Source organism: Haemorhous mexicanus, chromosome 6 (assembly GCF_027477595.1).
Source record: "Haemorhous mexicanus isolate bHaeMex1 chromosome 6, bHaeMex1.pri, whole genome shotgun sequence".
In the NCBI taxonomy this organism is placed as follows: domain Eukaryota; kingdom Metazoa; phylum Chordata; class Aves; order Passeriformes; family Fringillidae; genus Haemorhous; species Haemorhous mexicanus.
Window position 1 is genome coordinate 25797678 of NC_082346.1, and position 20365 is coordinate 25818042.

At 38.6% G+C, this 20365-nt stretch overlaps 1 protein-coding gene across 15 annotated transcripts in view; it reads left to right on the forward strand.

Annotated features, from left to right (window-relative positions):
* CELF1 (CUGBP Elav-like family member 1) overlaps window positions 1-20365 on the forward strand; it is a 58783-nt gene that overhangs the window by 23920 nt on the left and 14498 nt on the right. For 6 of the 15 annotated variants that reach the window (XM_059849337.1, XM_059849325.1, XM_059849321.1 and 3 more), the window contains 8 exons: window positions 6461-6648; window positions 7428-7510; window positions 7922-7970; window positions 11062-11196; window positions 11389-11468; window positions 11880-12041; window positions 13374-13455; window positions 16441-16569. In XM_059849337.1, coding sequence (XP_059705320.1) covers window positions 6471-6648; window positions 7428-7510; window positions 7922-7970; window positions 11062-11196; window positions 11389-11468; window positions 11880-12041; window positions 13374-13455; window positions 16441-16569 — 898 coding nt within the window. In that variant the 5' untranslated portion in view covers window positions 6461-6470. The remainder of the gene's footprint in view (window positions 1-6460; window positions 6649-7427; window positions 7511-7921; window positions 7971-11061; window positions 11197-11388; window positions 11469-11879; window positions 12042-13373; window positions 13456-16440; window positions 16570-20365) is intronic. The other 9 variants (XM_059849329.1, XM_059849330.1, XM_059849334.1 and 6 more) reach the window with 3 other exon arrangements.

Consider the following 20365-nt stretch of genomic DNA (forward strand, 5'->3'; position numbering starts at 1 on the left):
TGTGTACAGTTCAGTTTTTGAGTAGCTTTAACAGGACAACTCTTCCTTTTTTTTTTTTTTTTTTTTTTTTTTCCCCTTACATAGTGTGGTTTGGTTTATCCTAATACAAATGCATAGGCAAATTCCGGCTCTTTGGTATGTTCTAGGCCTATCATTGCCATTCACAGAGATTCTGTGTGAAATGTATGTTGTATAGCAGGAAGAACAGACAATCATGTGTATTTGAAGAGGCCCATAAACAATTTGAGACAAAAATGTACCTGTATGTGTTTCTTGTCTGTCTTTTTATAAGCTTCACTGTTTAGAATTAATTAGAATAATAAATTTCCTCACTTCAGTGCCAAGTTTCATCTCCTTTTTCAAGAAAAGTCATTCCCTAACTTTTCAAAATAAATTTTATACAATTTACTGCTACAATTTGTCTTTAATATCAAAAAAGGTTTCATTTTTCTCTTTCTAAGAGTACTTAGGCAGAGAAAGCCTCATCATGTAAGCGAGAAGGCTAGGTGACTTGCTGTTTCATCTGCTGGCAGAGAGTTGGGAGTCCTGGGGATTCTTCAGTCAGACGAAAGTTCATAATTCATTCCTTTTGAGCTTTCACAGAATTAATTGAAGTGGAAGCTAGAGGACTTCACTCACAAGCCAGAGAAGTAGATCAGGAATGTAATTGATGTACCTCAAAAAATTTTCCCTAGAAATATTTTGAGGAAGGGGAGGGGGAAAAAAACTTAGAGTACGATCTATTTTTAGAATTAAATTTATTTACCTGATTTGTAAAAATTCATCTTCATCTGCATCTCATTTATCTGCTCTCAGATAAATGTATAAGAAGGAGCACTGCAAAACTCTGGTAATTCCAAGGTAAAGGCAGTTGTCTTCCCCTCCTATCCCTTTTCTCTACCTTCTGGGAACTTCTACCAAAGTTCACATAAATAAAATGTTTTTCAGTTAATTTAATCTGAATTGTAGGCAGCCCAAAAACTTCATGTATTTTGATGGTAAATTCAATATTCTCAATGTGTCAGATTTGTGTACCCACAGTGCATAATAGTCAAAGAGATTGGCAGAGGAAGAAACTGCAGTTTTGGCAACTAGGTAAGGGGCTTTTTGTACCCAGTGAGGCATGGGGAGACAGTTTGGATTTCAATACAAGCAGAAAATATTCTGACCACATGCTTACATGATCAACAATGAAACAACAAAATATTGACAAGCAACTACTGTATTTTGATGCATGTAACCTAGGGGCTATCAGTTTAAAAACAAAACTGCAATTCAGCAGCACTGTAAGAATTTGGATACGCACAGATAATACAAGGGGAAGTTTATTCTAGGACCTGTCTCCTTCAGAGCTTCACAGTGTCTGATTTCCCCATAGCCTACATCCTTTCCCATAGCTTGCTCTCACCATGCCAGTAGTCCCTCAGCTTCAGATTTGTGTATGCTGTCTGAGTACAGAATGTATAAAATAAAAGATAATATTATCTTCAGCTTTCAGAGTTAATTGCTCATAAAAAATAGGCTTTCTTAGGAAAGAAAATATGATAGAGGATTTCCAGTTTTGTGGTGAATTTCCAGGATTTTTTTGCCCTAGGATGTGATGTAATTCTGTAAACTTAAAAAGCAAATAACTTTCACCATTTGTACTCTGCAGTCTCTGAGGAGCACATATAATGATACATTCTGCAGCATCATCTAGGGCTTCAGAAGTGTAAAAATTGAGATCTAATATGTAGTACGTAGAAGTTTTTTAATGTTCATATTGTCATATGAGCACCGCAGTTAAATGTGTAGCTACAGTCCATGGAGCTTGGAATTTCAGACATTGTTTCTGTTATCCTTTGAATAGAAACAGTCAAAGAATGGATCTGGAAGCCAGCAGGAATTTGACATCTGAGCAAAAAATAAGTGTGTTTAGCTCCCTTATTTTTCTTTCTTTGGGAGAAATGCTTAGGATGATTTTTGTTTTTTTCTAACTTTAAAGAAACACTTTTTCCTCATTTAATTCTTATTTCTGTGCATTAGTGAAATATCAGAAGGAGTAGAAAAAGATGGTATTTTCTCAAGTGAAGTCTGTTAGTCTTTTAATTTCACTAGCTTGAAGCCTTCAGTTAAATAGCACTAAACCAAACCCATTTGTACACTGTTTTGTCACTGAAGTGGCCATCATTAATTCAGAAATATGGCACCCAGAGGCACTGAGTCTTGGCTAACATATCTTCAGGTATTTATTCACCATTCTAGTATTGATTCTTCCTTTTCCAGCAAATTGTGCCTATAGCATTGCAGTTTTGTCTTAATAGAACGAGAAGATAGGACTTTGATTTTGAGGAGCAGAGAGATGGAGGAAGGGGTGGGCATAGGATCAAATCATAATGGTGTAGTTATTTTCTTAAGTAAACTAATCAATCTCAGTAACATTTTTAAAACCCATTTTCTAGACAATGTGTTGCCAGCAGCATTGTCTTTCTTCTAACTTACAGTGAGCATGGCAGCTGGGGCATTTTACTGGCTGCTGTAAAAAGCTAAAGATGAGTGAAAGACCAGAAGGAATGAGTTCTGGTCTTCCTGGACAGGGCCAAAATTTACAGTGTTGGTCTATAGAATCATCTCATCTAGGAATCACACCCTGTAATCTGTTGTTCCAATCATATAAATCTGAAAATTTTTTTCTCTGCAGTCTCATTTTAGACAAATGCATGAAATGGGCTCTAGGATCAATTTAACATTTGAATATGATTAATATGATGGGCTTTACTCAACATAGCCTTTTTCAAGCAGGAAGCCTGTAATGTGTGTCTAAAGGTAGACAGAACAATTTCATTTACTGAAAGCTGAAAAAATGACCTGTGCTCCCTAATGCCTATTTGCATGTTCTTAACGATGGTGCTTAACGGATAGCTTACACCTCTTTTTTTAAAGAGAATGCTTTCTTGCATTTATCACATAGTAAGACCTTGTATGAAGTAGTTTCTGTTGAATATCTGATGTGTGAGAAATGCATGTCCTCTCTTATTTTGCAGTGTATGCATATCTCTTTGTAATACAAGGCCTAACTCATTTTAATTAACCTCACTGCTGGCAAAAGTTAAGAAATGTTCTCTTTTAAAAGTATTTTTTTTATGAAAAAACCAATTGACATACTGTAACTGTGCAAGCTTAAATAAAGCTGTGTATACTGGCCAGTCAGAATAACTGCAAGTACATATTGCATCCTTTGACAGAGGAGAAAGATGAGATCACAGCTGCTCCAACATGCAGTCCTTGACGCCCTGAGAGGTTATTTTGTGGTTGTAACGACCGTATGTAAGGGTTTCTGTCATGGAGTCATGTTAGACTCCAATTAACCATTCCTCCTGGAGTTCTGCAGCACACCCAGCTGCCTCTGCAGCACTCACTCCACTCAGTCAAATATTTCTGCATTTCACAGTGTATCCAGTTTTATCCACATTATCTCCCCATGAGTTTGGGTATTAGAGATTTAACAAGAAGCCTGCATCGCGTATATAAATGCTTCTCACAGTTCCTTGATCAACGTGCTGTGTCTGTTTTAATGATGAAGCAGCTGAGGTGTTCTGATCAGTGTTCTCAAAGATTACAAAATGGCTTTCAGTAAATCGCTGGCTTTTTTCCCTTTCTTGATCATTTATAGACTCTGTATATCTGAATTTTTAGACAAAGTATTGTTTCCAGAACAATGTATGTTTTGCTTCTATAAAAGGAATTGGTTTTGAGGTTCTGTTTTTGTGAAGGAATTTTTGAATAATCTGAGCTTTGATTTTTTTTGGCAGGTTTGGTGAAAAATTGTAGTTGGGATTTTGTGTCATAGAAGTTGAGAGTGTCAGTAGTAGAGCACAAGGTGAAGAGAATGAAATCAGCTATTAAAATGTTTATGGTGGAGGAACCTCTTGACTTCACACCTTAGTATTGCTGATTTGGAAAGCGTCTGAACTTCAAGGCCTTGGTCTGCCATTTTGGGAGACAAGGAGTTAGTTGGGGGTGGAAAGACTGGAGTTTGTATTCTTTCTGCTCTGTTACCCATTGCTATCTTTATGGATCTGACACTCTGTTTATCTGACAGTGCACTCAGTACTGCTTCGCCAGGGAAAATTGCACAAAACAAGCCTAGTGCATCAGCATTTTCATTGTGTATTAAGCTGAGCTTCCCTTCACATGGTCACATCCCCTTTTTAATCTGGGATTCCATGTCCCTTTCCCAGTCCAGCCTGTTTCTGTGGTGTCTATTGCTGGTCTCCCTGAGCTTCTGTTTCTGTGGTTTGAGTGTTTTTTGTGTGGCTGAGTGTTAAGACCTGCAGGACTTTTGGAAGTGGCATTGTGGGGGGTTAGGCAGTACATTGATTTAGTGTTAGGAGTTTGTCAGAGACTGAGGTGATGGCCGCGTTCAAGTTGGATTTCCTCCCAGAGATGATGGTGGACCATTGCTCCTTGAATGCAAGCCCTGTGTAAGTATTTACTCTTCATGTCTAAGTTGTAACTAAAGTGATAGCTGGAATTGCTGCCTTGAGCCCCTGCTGTCTGCGGGACAGGAAGGAGAGATAGGACAGCCTGCAGTTTGTTTTCTTGAGGAAATCCTAGTGGTCATGGAAGATTGATGTTGGTTTCAAGATGGGGGAAAATGGTCTGCTAATTGTGGTGATAAGGACTAAGGAGGAATAAAGCTGTTTGATGATACTGTTTATGGTATGCTACAGGTACTGATATTATAACACAGATTGTTGAAATCACTTGTGGGAAGAACTGTTTCTGTTCTTCCCTATTAATGACTCCAGACTAAACCTTTTAATTAGGAGTAAAATATTCCTTGAATACTGTTGAGGTCATGTTAAAAGTTGCCCAGTTAACAGGAGCCATCTTGTGCTCTTGAAGCTACCCATGGAAGGCAGGGCTGAAAATTATTATTGGATAGGGTAAGCAATATCTAATTGTTCTTAACTGAAATGAAAAGAGGCAATTTACATATTTGTAAAAGATGTTGTTTCCCTTGGCTATTTGGAGTGGTGCTGACCCTTTCTGAATGGAAAGGTTGAGAGGAGTGAAAGGATTTATGGTGATTCCCTTCCCTTCTAGTAAGAAGCTTTGTTGTTTTTGAGGTCTGTTCATACAGCTATAAAATTATGAGCTTTCCCTAACATCAATTTTTCCACAGTCTCTGAACAGCAGTGTATTGATGGGGGAAAATACTAAACAGTACTGGGCTTGGATATTTTCTTTAAATTATTTTCAGGGGGAAATATGATTTCAGGTGGACAGTGAGAGAAATACTCTTTACTATCATGTGCAGTTAAAAAGCCATTCAAACCATCTTCAAAGGAACAAAGCAGAGATGAAGAGAACTGACTGCTCTGGTAGAAGACCACCTTCAGCAAAGAGTTTGGGGGTGGGGGGAATCATTGTATAGTTGCTGTTCCACTCTCCATGTCCTTTCTAGATTAGGCAGAGATTGGTCAGCAATTTTAACCAACTAATCACTATAGCTACAATAGGGTGTCGTTACAGTCAGACTTCTGCAGGGAGATGTGCTCTGGTGTACCAGGCTGGGAGTACTGATATCAGACCTCACACTGCACCTAACAAATAATGAGGAGTCAATACAGGGAGCAGTGTAGGACTTGTCAACTGGCTGGGTGGAGCATAACACAACTTTTATTAATAGGGTGTAAACTGCTCATATGGCTAGACAGAATGCCTTGGAACCTATTGAGGATTCCCATACTTTAAACTTCGGTGTTGTTGTCGTATAAGAAATGACTTTTTTTTTCCCTGTTAGAACCCTGACATTATTGAACCTGATTCAGTCTGTAACTAACTGGATTGCCCAATCCCAGCCTTTTCATGTACAATTTAAGCCTGTTTTTTTACCAGTTATTGTTGAAAGCTCTCTAGTTTCACAAAGAAGTACTTCCTTGTAAACCTTTAAAGAAACTTATCATTGGATCAATTTATTCTGTTTCTCTGTTTTAAGATGGATCTTCACCTTGGGAAACAGTTACAATTAGTCTCATTTAAAAATGTAGTAATAACATCCTCTCATTGTTGGTTGCTACCGGTAACTTTGGTAGATTGCAGGTAGACTGAGCTTGGGTTCCTTTCAGATCTGGTTTCTTTTTCTGTAAAACATGGCTGAACTAGTGTTATTTTTCAGTTATCTCAGCAGATTTTATATCCTGAATCCCAGATGTTGACTACATTATGGGAACAGAGTTTTAAACAGCTGTGTAGAGTGTGTTTCATTTCAAAGTACATAGCTTGCCCGTAAATGTGAATGTACTCTGGTATGCATACTGGGAATGTGCAAGAGTTCCTTTTTATATGTATATTTTCATCATACACATTTATATATGTGTAGAAAATTAATTTTTCTTTAATTTTGCTGTAGGCATGCTTTTGTTTAAAATTTGTAGAAAGATATAAACCAGAAGTTCCTTTTTGTTTTTCTTAGTGCAAAGAAAATGAATGGCACACTGGATCATCCAGACCAACCTGATCTAGATGCTATCAAAATGTTTGTGGGTCAAGTCCCACGGAGCTGGTGTGAGAAGGATCTAAGAGAACTTTTTGAACAGTATGGTGCTGTCTATGAAATCAATGTCTTGCGGGACAGGAGCCAAAACCCTCCTCAAAGCAAAGGTGAGAATTTCTATAATTCTCTTGTGAGACTTGGGGTTTCAGCCACTTTCTCATAGTTGCAGTCTTAGCTGTGTGCTTATTCAAACAGCCCTGTAGGAGCTCTGTGTGACTGGGTGTGCATGCAAGCCCAGACTTAATAAAGCCTTTAAGTGTGTTTTTCTAATTAAAGTGTGATCCAGTCATTAGCTGAGCTCAGAAAAATCATAATTTTTTTAGAGCTCAGCAGTGATGGAGATGCTTGAGGAGTATGAATTATAATTGTAAAGCAGAACACCCAGTAATACTGTGTTGCTCCAGAGCATCACTGTGATGCTGTGATATGATCAAAATGTGGCTGGATGGGACACAGTTTCAGATGAATATGAAATTGGGGTTTTAGTCATTCATGTTAATCAAATATTTGTAAATATTAAATTCTTACTAAATTTTGTGCCTGCATTTGCAGTTCGGTTATATGCAGTATTTCCTGTGAAGATAGGTAGGGTTTTGGTACAGGGAAATAATTGAGTTTGAAAATGAAGTAGCCAACGGATGTATCTAAGTGTTTGTTTTAATGGTGTAGTAGGGATGTTGGGTCAGTTCTGAACATATTCTATTTTATTACACCTGGAAATCTTTCTTAAACTGTCACAGACAGTAGCACCTACCTGTTTCAGCAGCTAACCTCTTCTACTTATCATACATTTTGCATTGGAAGGATGGAAGTAGGGCTTGCGATTTCTGTACAGCACTCCAAGATTGGGTGTTCTTTCCTGGCTAACATTTTGTTTCAATTGCAGGGTGCTGTTTTGTTACATTTTATACCCGTAAAGCTGCACTAGAAGCACAGAATGCTCTTCACAACATGAAGATCCTCCCTGGGGTAAGAGCAGAGCTCTGCTTTTTCACAGCTCTGTCTTGTTTCTCTGAGCTCCAGCACTACTGAATCCCAGAAGCACAAACACATTATGTTGCCCTAAAATAATGTTGTAAAAAACTATTCAAAAGATCAGTGTTATGAGATCTATATAATAACAGATCTTATGGGAATTTTGAAGTATATAAAAGAATGATATGGCAGTGAAGTGGGTGAAAATGGCTTTTATAATACTCTGAGAAGGAATGATGACATATAATTAGAAAAGCCTTTTCTTGGAATTTTTGTAGTGTTACATGTGCACCTCTCTTGAGGCAATTTAGGCTATAATTTCTTTCTTTCACAATTCTTATGGGATGTATTTCTTATCGTATGAAGTGGCTGTATCTGGGATTAAATAATCTTTTTACATTTTAGATGCACCATCCTATCCAGATGAAACCAGCTGACAGTGAAAAGAGTAATGGTAAGCTTTACTAAAGTCCCAGTTTGGTGTCATCATTTGTGCTAGTCAGGAAACTTGAGGATCTCCCTTTTGATTAATGGCTTTTGATGAAGTCTTGAATTGGAGGCCTAGTTTTTTAAAAGAAAAAAAAGTGAAATCAGAAAGGTGTGTTTTCAATAACAGGTAGTGTGAGTAATGTCTCTCAAATTCCATGACTCAGAGTATCTCTGCTGCTGCTGCTTGTGGTAGAACCATGTTGTCAGTTAGGGAAACATCCAGTGAGTTCTTCTTTGTACTAAGGTGGTTTAAATCTTTGTTGGGGACGTGGACAGAGGGATTGAGTGCATCCTCAGCAAGCTTATGGGTCAAGCTGAGTGCTGTGGTTGATGCCCCAGAGGGAAAGAAGCCATCCAGAGGAGCCTTAATGGGCTAGAGAGGTGGGCCTGTGTTGATCTCATGAAGTTCAGCAAGGCCAAGGTGCTGCAAACATGGTTACAGGCTGAGTGATGAGCGGATTGAGAGCAGCCCTGAGAAGGATTTGGTGGCTGAAAAAATGAATATAAACATGTAGTGTGCACTTGCAGCACAGAAAACCAGTTAAATCCTGGGCTGTATCTAAAAGAGGGAATAACAGGTTGAGGGGGTGATTCTCCCTCTGCTGTTGTAAGACCCCATCTATTGTACTGCATCCAGCTTTGAGGCTCCCAGCATAAGACATGGACCTGGGAAGCATGTTCAGGGAATGGCCATCAAGATAATCATAGGGATGGACACCTCCCCTATGAGGACAGGCTGAGAGAGTTGGGGTTGTTCTACCTGGAGAAGAGAAGGCTCCAGGGAGACCACCTAGCAGCCTTCCAGTACCTGAAGGGGGCCTACAAGGAGGATGTGGAGGGATTGTTTGTCTAGGAGTATAGTGATAGCACAAGGGATCACAGTATTAAACTGAAAGAGATTTAGATTAGATTTTATGAAGAAATGCTTTCCTGTGAGGATGGTGAAACACTGGAACACAATACCCAAAGTGGCTGCCCCGTCCTTGGAAGTGTTCAAGACCTGTCTGGATGGGGCTTTAAGCAGCCTGGTCTAGTCAAAGGAACTAGGTGGTCTTTAAGGTCCTTTCTACACCAATCTATTCTATAATTTTATGAAATCTAGAAATGATTTTCCAAGTGTTTGTCCAATGTGAAGCAAAGTCTGTTGCAGCTAATGTGGGAGTCATAATACTTCTTGTAGCATACAAGAGAGGTTGAGAATTTCTGCACATTGGCCATTTCAGATGGATTAAGAATTTATCATCTACCACTGGGTAAATGATCATTTATCCCTGCATTTCCTTATGAGAAATGCCTTTCCTTTATGTACCTACATATGTGGACGTTCAAATATGTGTGTATCTGTATTGCTGCAACCAAAGCAAAGAAAGCATTTAGCATCCTGTAGTTTCAGCCCTTCTAGGCTCAGCTGAATTTTATTTTCTTCATTTGCAGTAGTTTGTGTTGCATCATGGAGAGGATAGCCCTGGTTTGGGAAAGCTTATCCCTTAATATATTAGAAAAATAGAAGTTGGAATGTATGAGTTACATGTGGTAGGAGTAATTCCATCTGCAGATTCTTCCATGGGTATACAGGACATGTTCCTGTGTAAATACATCTAGAAAGGAGTCATTCTTTTGAAGTATTTTTGGGAGGAAAACAGAATACGTTCTCTAAACTAAAACTAACCTTGCATTACATAGAAACAGACATACAAATATCCTGGGAAAATAATGGAAAGTTAAAAAAAGTATTCAGTGGAATTTTAGGATGTTATTTCTGAGGCTATTATTTAATTCTGAGTGTTAATAAAAAGTGAAGGTGACAACAATAAATAAGAAGGCATTAGTTATGAGAGTATTTGAACTTGCCACCAAGACAAGGGATTCTTTATCTCTTTAACTAAAATGGTCAGCTAAAAGGATTTGAAAGCAGCTTTCTGCTGGAAAACCAGAAAAGTAAGTGGGTACAACATTAAGATTTAATGGCTGGTTAAAGTCATGTCTGCTAGGATAGTTCAGTGTCTTCCTTTCCAGCATCATAGAAGACTCAACAAATAAGTTGATTTCCCTTCACTATAGCATTGAATAGGAGAAGACTTTTTTGAAGTTTTAAAATGTGCTAGAGTCTTCATCATTTTATATTGTGATGAATGTTGTATAACTGTTTTATATTTTCAAGTGATATTGTGAATAATTCACTTCATCCTTTAAAAGAAAGTGTTTCAGAGGTGATCAGCATCCTTAAATAAGTAAATTGAGAGTATAAAAATCTGTTCTGAGTTTAGATTTACCCCACTCATTCAAGTGACCTTTAGCTGACCTTAGTAACAACTAACTGAAAAATTAAGAGAAATGCCTTTCTAAACCATTTATTTTAAATAGTCTACACACTAAAAGTTATTCTTCAACTGTTATATATTTAATAGCATCAGTATTTAGAGCCACCACACAGTCCATGGTTTGATTTGAGGTATTATTTATGTGCTTTTGGTGCAAATCAGAATGGGCGTATCACTAACAGAAGTAAAAGTGTTTGGTTTTAGCAACTGCTGTTGCTTCCACTCTTGAGAGAGGAGCATGAGGAAATTGGCATATCTAAATTTAGGTGATTGGCATGAGGCTGAAAAGAAGCTTTCTACAGTTCACTTGCTTGTTTATATGCAGTTAGGTATATGTTGGTAGTCTAAAGATAGAATAAGCAGAGGAAAGACAATGAAAGTAGTACAATAAACCACATTCAAGCCTTGCCTCACCCAGAACTGAGGAGATACAGGGAAGTGCTGAATCTGACATACTTTTTTTCTTTTTTTTTACATTCCTGTTGTTCACAGACTCAATAGGCTAAAAATAGTCAGCAAATTATAAACATAAAATCATAAAAAAGACATCTGTCAGGTTCATTGAAGGACCTCACATGCATCCTCTTAAACTGAAGACACAGTCCATTACTGGGAATCTGGTTTTGATAAGCCCATATCCTAAAGACAAGGGAAAGAACTGTGGTTAACAGAGAAGACCTTAGATCTAGTAAGCACATATTAGCTGGTAATACTCTTTATCTTTTCCTTCCTTAGCAGTAGAAGATAGGAAGTTGTTTATTGGAATGATATCCAAGAAGTGCAATGAAAATGACATTCGAGTGATGTTCTCCCCCTTCGGGCAGATTGAAGAATGCAGGATATTACGGGGCCCGGATGGCCTGAGCCGAGGTAAGCAAAGAAGCTTTTTTGGTAGTTTGTGGAGGCTGGATGCTGCCTTTTGCAACTCAGCCTGGCATTTGAGCTTTTTCTGTGATTCCCACCTACACCCCCTCCCTATCCAGTAAGCATCTTCGTTCCTGTATTCATCTCAGTAATTGTGGAGGTAGTGAACAACTTGATTCCTTTTTGTTCTTTCCCCAGGTTGTGCATTTGTGACTTTTACAACAAGAGCCATGGCACAAACAGCAATCAAAGCAATGCACCAAGCACAAACCATGGAGGTAAAACAAGTTAGTGGGTGTCAGGAGCAGATGCAATTGTCAGGCAGTCACTATGGAGTTTAAGGGAGTAGACAGCAGAGAGAAGGACAAGTGCAGTTGTGTGTTTCTTCACAAAAACTGCTCCTGGACCCTTGTGTTTGTTTTGCTCTATTTTTAGAGTTGGAGATAGAAAGTTCATCTGCAGAGAAAATACCAAAATACAAAATAAAATTAAAAAATTAAAAGCAAACAAGATTTTGAGCCTTTGATGAAATGTTCTGTTTGAATATATATATATATATATATATGTGTGTGTGTCTGTATGTATGCATAGAAGAGGAGGGAAATGATTCCAATGACTGGGTCTTAATTTAGTATTTTTGTGACTGCTGGGGATAGCAAGTATGTAATTGTTTGAATTGCTGTTTGCAGGGTTGCTCTTCTCCCATTGTTGTAAAATTTGCAGACACGCAGAAGGACAAAGAGCAGAAACGAATTGCTCAGCAACTTCAGCAACAAATGCAACAGATCAGTGCTGCCTCAATATGGGGAAACCTGGCTGGTCTTAACACACTTGGACCCCAGTATTTAGCAGTGAGTTTCTGATTTGGGTTCTTTTCATCTCTTCAGGGATTGAAGTGTCTGACTGTCTTGCAGTGTTTAATATATTCATTTTTAGAAGGCTCTTGGTAGATGGGAGCTGGGTTCTTAATCCCCATTTTGTGGATGAGAAGGCTGAAATCATGTTGTGTGTTCTCATCTAGTTGGGATACTTTTATAGGAGGATTTCAACACCAGTCAGAGTAGCCCTAATTACAGAAACCTTGGGTTTTTCTCCTGCATTCTGTAGAATGTGCTTTTTCTTTATATAGTACTGCCTCAATGTTTACCATATAAATGTCCTTTTCATATCTATCTGATAGTTCTTGTATTGCTTTATCATTTTCCTTTATTTCTGTCATCCTCTTCCAGTGAAACCTGAAACAGTACTTGGTACTGTCCAAACAGAAAAGATGATCAGATTGGAAGCAGAGTAAATTAACCCAAACAACAACCAACCAAATAAAAGCAAACCCTACAGAAAGTAGAGAGGAGCTATGCTGTTTAATAAATAATGTAACAGAGGGTAGACTGCAGTTTCATTTCAGTTGATTTTGCTGGGTTCCTAAAGGATGAACTTTTCAAAAACTGATGTGCTGTGACTCATGAGAGTTGCCGGAGTAGCTCTGACAACTGTATTCATGTAATATTAAGTCTGAGGAACAGAAAAGGAAAATTTCATCTCATTCTTGGTATGGTGTACAGTTAAAATGGGACAATTCTCTTGCTACCCTTTTAGTTTTGGTAGATTGGGATTTTTTTAATAACAGCCAGTTAGTAGAAAAAGGAATTGGAAATCTCTAAAAACTTTCTGAGCTGAAGCTTGAAATGTCTTTTATGTCTGCTGTGCATAAGGAGAGTAGAGGAGGTTCCCTCTCCTGGTGGCTTTTTCATTTTGGTTTGGCATTGCCATTTGGCCCATGCTGGCAGTGTCAGCTGTACAGTCTGTTTTGAGGTAGCATATCCTTAGGGTTGGTAATCCTGCCTTAGGTGCTTTGAATAAGAATTCTCTCTCGCTACTGATTCTGCTGGTTTTGTCTTGGTGTGTTGGCTATAATCTTCCCTCAGCATTGCTGATGTTGAGTGAGGAAAGCATTGTGTTGTTGCTTTGGCTACAAAGTGCTGCATGAGCTGCGTGGAGCTTCACTGTGGTGGTGCTCTGGCTGTGTTGTTCAGGGATTCTCTTTACGCTTTGCTGTGGTGTGGTGCATGGGCTGCAGGAATTCATTTGTGACGGCGCTCTGGCTGTGGTGTGATGCAGTTTCTCCCAGAAGCAGAGCCAGCCCTCACTCTCACTCTTGTTTTGTTTTTTGGTGTAATGTCTAGCTTTATTTGCAGCTCCTTCAGCAGACAGCAGCTGCTTCATCTGGGAACTTGAACACACTGAGCAGCCTCCACCCAATGGGAGGTGAGTTTTCTTCCTCCAGAAGACAAATTCAGTGCCGAACAAAAGAGAGCTAGGGTAGAAAAAGTAGCCGAAAGTCTGTAGGCATTTTAATCTCATTTGAAATAAGTAGTCCTGTGTTTGCCTAGTCCTTTGAAATGACAGGAATTCTCTGCTACAAGTGTGGATGTTCCTTCTTAATCTTAATTAACTATTGTCCCCAAGGTAAGTGGTGGTATCTCCCCAACCTCTGGCATTTAAAATTATCTTCCCTTATGGGTAGCATAAAGAATGCTCTCTGTATTTGTTTTCATCCAAACAGGTGCATATGTGAAGAACTGTTTTTGAAATAGGCACTCACTAATGCACATGTTTTCAGTGATTATGTATTCTTAGTTTTTCCCATTTTCAATGCATTTAAGAACAAAGCATTTAAGTTGGAAATACATTGTTGTTAGGAATGTGAGCTAGGGCCTAATTCAGATTATTTTGTTCATTCATTTGAATTACAGTTCATCATGCCATTACTGAAAATCAGCTTCATAGATAAGAGCCAAATTCCTTGCTGTGGGCTGCTAGTCGGAATATTCACTGAGTATAGCAGTCCTGGAGCTGTAAATTGGTTGTCCCTTTTGTCTTCACACAGTTGGGAATAATAAAACACACTAGCCACTCCATTCACCACATTCTCTAAATTCTTCTGCTGGCAGAGAAATCTATAGTTTTGATTTTAATACTGAAGACTTTTGACTTTTCAAATTGCCTCCTGGAGTTTGGTAATTGCCAGTATCACCTGCCCTTTCTGTGCAGAAGTTCATCCCAAAGTGTCTTTGTAGATCAGACTTGTGTTGGCTGGTGCACCCATCAGTAACAATTACAAGCGTTTGCAAAGTGTTATATTTTCATGTGTAAGAATTTTGATTTATACTGGAAGTTGATTCTAAATTCAGCTTGCTACATTGGCTTCTTTCATGTTAGACCTCTGCAGAGCTCTTGGATCTAAAACTCATGCAAAAAGCAATTTTTTTTAAAAAAACATTTCACTGATATCCTGTGCGGGGGTGATCTATAAATGGTTTTGCTCTGCACATGATCCTACTTTCTCGCCTCTTGTGTCTGCTTAAAAACAAGATGTAATAAAGAAGAAAGTCCAGCAGTAAGGGCTGGGGGAGAGGGAAGGGGATAGCTATCTGAGATTGAGAAGTTTCCAGGGTAATTCTTTCTTCACTATTAAAAAACAAAACAAACAATCAAAAACCCATCACACCTTAAAAACTGAAAATCCAGACATGTAAATAGTATGTTGCATGGTTATTCCAAATCTGTGATTCCCTACCAAAAAAGTTGTACTTTTAAGGTCTTGATAATATCTCAGCTGATCTCATTTCTTGAAATTCATAGAAAGAAAAATTAAGTAGGTTATTAGATCCCACACTTTATCAGACTTTGCAGACAAAATTTAATCTCGACACTGTTTGAAAGCAGATGGGAAAACAGTGTGATGACAAGAGGACAGGTGCAGTGTGCACATGACAAACTGCTTCAGTAAGGAGCAAGCTGCTCTGTTCTTCATTAGCTTCAACACTTGCACTCTTAACTCTCTGTAGCACAGTAAAAGCAAAATAGAAAATGTCTTGATTTTAACTTCATGCTTTTATGTTACAATGGAATTTTGAGAATCTAAATACAGGCAGAATCAACTTGTTTCTGGGAACTAAATTTGCCAAAGGAAGCAGATCCTGCCACAAACAGAAAACAATTGAAAAAGAGTTTAAAAAAACAAACAAATTATACTAAAGGTATTAGAAGTACTTTAGAAAATAATTTGTTTGTAATGCATTGTCACATTTTTATGTTGTCTGTTTACTGCTTAAATTACAAAACTGAGGTTTTAATTATTTGAGATGTGTGCTTTGCTCTCAAGGTCTTACTGATCTAAGAGATGAGATGATGAGATACCACCTCTGCTTAGGATGTTCTGATGTTTTTAAAGGAAGGGTGATTAATTTAGTTTTGTTTCTAATTATGTTGAGAATAAATATTAGGGATTGTCTGAAGTCAGATGAAGAGAGGAGGAATTGTTTAAATAATCAAAGGTAGAGACAAAAAATGGAAAACAAGGGAAAAGTGAAGGGATGCAGAATTGGAAGAATGGAGCTAGTCTACCAAAGGATGGTTAAAATTCAGGAGGAGATCCATTCTAATGGATCCTCTGGCAGAAAAAGAGAGCAAAATACAGTCAGTACTTACCAAATGGTTTCATTCAAAAATGTGGCTCAAAATGAAGGTGAGTCGGATGAATAAATTGACCAGTAAAATTCATAAACACAGGGGTCCCTTCCTCCCCTGCAGTATTCCTTCCTTCCTACACACAACATGCCTGAAGTTTCCTGTTTTCCTTTCCAGTGGGTTTGACCAGTCTACACATACATTGATAGATCTTGTGGTCACGAGTTGCCACTTAATAATTGTCTCACAATTGGCTGTTGCTTCTTGGCTGCCAAGGGGACCAAACAAAGCATGCTGATGCTCAGATGATGGTGGGTTAAAGCCATGACTTTGTGGCCTCTGTGGTGTGAGGCCTTCAGGAAAAGAATTTTGCAGTTACTGCTGTCCACATGCAAAGAGTGTGGAGGGACATAAGAGTGGGAGAAGTTATTGGCCTGGTGTTTAGGCAAATTCTGTAGCTTGCACATGAGCTCTCAGACCCTGGCTTAACTCCTCTGTTTTGTTGGCTGGAGAGAGCACTGCTTGAAAATTTCTGTCCTTTGGAGTCTCCATCTGGCATAATGACTACCTGGCCTTTTCCAGAATCACATCTGTCTGGGCAAAGAAAAAGATCTTCGGTTATAGCAGGGAACTGCCATGTAGAAAAGATCAGTAACCTGTATTAAGCCTGTTGCCTTTAAGCGCCTTCCCGTCCGTCCCTCGTGGTGCGCTTGCTGTGTGTGTCAGGCGTGGGTGCCGGTGCTATGCCGGGAGACACTCGCATTGCTCCCTGTGTTGCAGGACTGAACGCCATGCAGTTACAGAACCTGGCCGCCTTGGCAGCTGCGGCCAGCGCGGCGCAGAACACACCGAGCGGCACCGCTGCGCTCACCTCCTCCAGCAGCCCCCTGAGTGTGCTCACCAGCTCAGGTAAGAGACTGTCCCTGCTCTAGCCTCACCTGCATTGCTCTGGAAGTCCTTTCAGGATAGATGTCACCTGTTTGTCTATCCCTTTTTGTCACTTTCATGTTGATCTTTAGTAGAGAAAGAGTTTACTAGTGGATTCACTGGCCTCTGTTTAGGATAGATATCTTTGCCAGTAGCAAAAGCTTTTTTGCCTGCTGTGTCTCTTCCTCCAAATGGTCAGATTAATTTAGAATAAAAAGAATTTTTGAGGTCATCGTGAAGCAGAAAGGTAGGTGACCTCCTTCCAGTCATATTACAATCTCATCACCCATTTGGTTTATCTGTGATTTTAAGCAAGCACAGGTAAATACACCCTGTTCCTCTCAGTATGGAAAGAGAAAATGCCTTTAGCATGAGGCAAAGCATTCTGTGCACTAGAACAGTATAGTTTATATTCCATTAATGAGGACAAGGATGTTATAACTTCCTCATAAAAGTAGAATAAACAGATACCTATCTCTTGTACTGGAAAGTAGTTGTCTAGAATTTAGTGTATGAGTTGCACATGAAAATCAGTATCTTCCTTTTGCTTGCCTTTTTTGTGTTTTGTTTGAGTTGGTTTTTTTTAACTTTAGGTTATATAGATTAACCAGAGATACTGGAATGTCCAAGTAGTATGTTTTGCTGCCTTATTGTTAAATGTGATCATTTAAATTCAAGTGTGTTTATGGCAGACATACTAAGTTTTTATCACAAATGAGGATCAGTATTCTGCTCAGTTATTTCTATCCTATTTTGAGTTAGTACTAAATCCTGGCATGAGAAGGGAGACCCTGTATTTTCAGGGTGTCAGTTTTCCAGCATCTCTGGCTTCTGTCCTACAGAGTTGACACCCTCACCTGTGATTGTGAGAGACCAGAGACGGTTGGAGGGAGGGGGTTTTAAATTTCCACAGGTAGATTTTGTGTTGCGTAGGAGGACCAAGGAGCCAGTCTAAGAGATTATAATGAGATTACAAGGAAAAGCTCTTTAGAAAACCTTCTGTCACATGACTGGGAGTTAAACCATGGGTGCTTTGCACAGTTGTCTACTTAAAGAAATTCCCAAGAAAGAATTAGTCCAAAGAATGTTCTGTTGCAGGACCTTTTTTACATAAAAAACTTAGTGGTCTGCAATCATTAAAAGATTGAAACTTTCAAATTTATCTTGACTCACAGCTATGTATCCTGCTCTATAATTAAAAAACAAAAGAGAACAAACAAAAAACTATGAAGAGTTCTTACTACACAAGTGCTGCATTCAAAACCCACTAATGCTTCTTCATCATAAAGAAAGCATGAAGGTGAATGTATCTGACAGTTTCTCCTATATTTCCTCATGCTTTGTCAGGTTACAATTTGTTAAGATTGGCATTTAGAACTAAGATTTCCTTATTGGCTGTCTCGTCTGATGACTGCAGCAAGTTTGTTCTCTGTTTTGTTGAGGTGGAGAAGGGCTGGCAGGTTGTGAAGTTCAAATGTCAAATGTGCTAGAAAAAGCAGAGGCAGCCTCTTCTCAGAAGTGTGCAGTGAAAGGACAAGGGCAATGGACACAAGTTGTAGCCAAGAAAATTCTAATTAGATAGAAAAATAAAATTATTGGCAAGAGTGATCAAGCTCAGGAACAAGGTGCCAGAGAGGCTGTGAAATCCCCATAATTTGAGAGACTGAGAATTCAGCTGGAAAGGACATTTTCAAATTCAGAGGTTAGATCAACCCTGAGCAGACTGTTAGGATAATCTACAGAGGTCACTTTCAAATGAAGTTATGCTACTACTCAGTGATTCTTTGGAATTGGCTTCCCCTCTGTGAATTTTGGCTGTTCCACAGAACTTCATACTTCAGGACTCTGTTCCATACTTCAGGACTCTGTTCCATTTTTAATCATGCTCATGAAGGGGCTCAGGGATGGGAAGCAGCCCATTTTCTGTGCGGAATTCAAGTAACCTTCAGATCATCAGTAATATCACAAAATGGTTGTGAGTTAACAATTCAGTTATGATGGTAGATCATTTGTATTAATATCCTAAACAGATTTATCTATTAACTCTTCACAGGCCTGTAACATGAAGCAGGCACAACAGCATTGCTCTTAAAACCTAATTTCAAATATAATTTTAAAGAGTAAAAATTAGCTTTGTTCAAAAGAAATAAAAAGTTTGAGGGCATGTTGTCTATAAATAGTCACTGACATCAAATTCTGAAACAGTTCTAGTGCCTTTTGTTAGAGGTATAAATAAATATGCTTCACCTTTTAGAACTACACTCAAACTGGGATGGAAGGGAAGCCTCAATGTGTAGAGACACATTCAATCCCATGATACTTCCTGTAATTATCCAGCTTTTTGACTCTTTAGTCTTCAAGTAAACTTGAGATTCTGTTTTGATTAATATTCATATGTGCATTCACTCTGTATAAGTTCACATAGAAGGCTGTTGGGCTACACACAGAGAACATCTATCCCTCCTGAACCACACCCAGACCTTGAAGAAATTCAGTATATAGCAGTTCAGTACCATGTGTTAGTAAGTGCCTGCCTTGTCTGAGGGACATATGGCAACATCTACTGCGATAACCTCTTAAACCTAACTGCAGATGAGATGACTAACTCCTTGACTTCTCTCCATCTGTCATCCAAATGTTCACCTGATTCTTATTCGGACATCTCTGCTCAAATTGCATAATTAGTGAAAAAATTCAGACCGTCCTTCTGCATAGCTGCTTTCTTGACTTTCTTTCATCTGCACTGATACCATTTGTATTTGGGGAGCTTGGAGGTCTACACAGTGCAGTCCATGGACTTACAGATGGGTTACATGTAGGAATGGTGGAACTCAGAGGTGTTATCTATTGTTGTTGGGCTGCCTTCCTACCCATTTCAGACAATTTTCTTTAGATAGTTCCAAGCACTATCCAAGTTGTGTATTTTGATGTAGGATGGGGTGAAGTAAAATCTTCAACCTTGCAGAAGATCAGCTCTTGGAACTGAACAGTCTGCTGCTGTTATGTAGTTGTTGCAGAGACTGTGGCTGTAAATAAACTCAGACTGCTAGCTTGTGAAAGGAACATCCGAGGAAGAACTATAGAAGTATCTCAGGTTAGGGGTGTCTTGTCTGCCCTCTTTTTGACTTGAGCAGCAATAAACAATTATCTGCTTCAGAGGAAAACAGAATGGTTGCAAACACTAAGGAATGTTTCTATTTCTCTTCCTTCCAAAGGCAACCTCAAAGTTTAGATGATTTTCCTGGCCTTGATGTGTCTCTGGCAAAATTGTTTTCAGAGATAGCAGAATGTTTCTGGTTTTACTGGAACTAGTTCAGGTATAGTTCAGTCAGATTCATCACCTGAATTTAACTTTTCTTTAGGTCATTGATTGGATGCTACGTGACTGAATTAGGACAGACTTAGTCTTCTCTCAGTTTACCTACCTCCACAAGTTGTTACTTGATGTCCTTGTCTGAGTTTCATTTTCTTTCTAATAATGTCTTTCAGCATCTTTCTACGAAGCTGTTCTTTATTACATATTCAAATTTTCTTAAAACCTTCTTAAGCATTTTCAGCTACTTCAGTTGGAGTTCACCTTTTTTACTAGATATAACTCAGTATATAGGTCTGAGAAAACATAACCTTAGTAGCAATAAAAATTCCCAACAACACACCAAAAACTGCACCAGAAACAATGTTAAGAATTAGGGATAGAGTAAAGAACATGTATAAAACAATATTGATTTCCCTTTCCCATTGCTTTATTCTCTTTTCTGATCTAAAATATAACACAAAA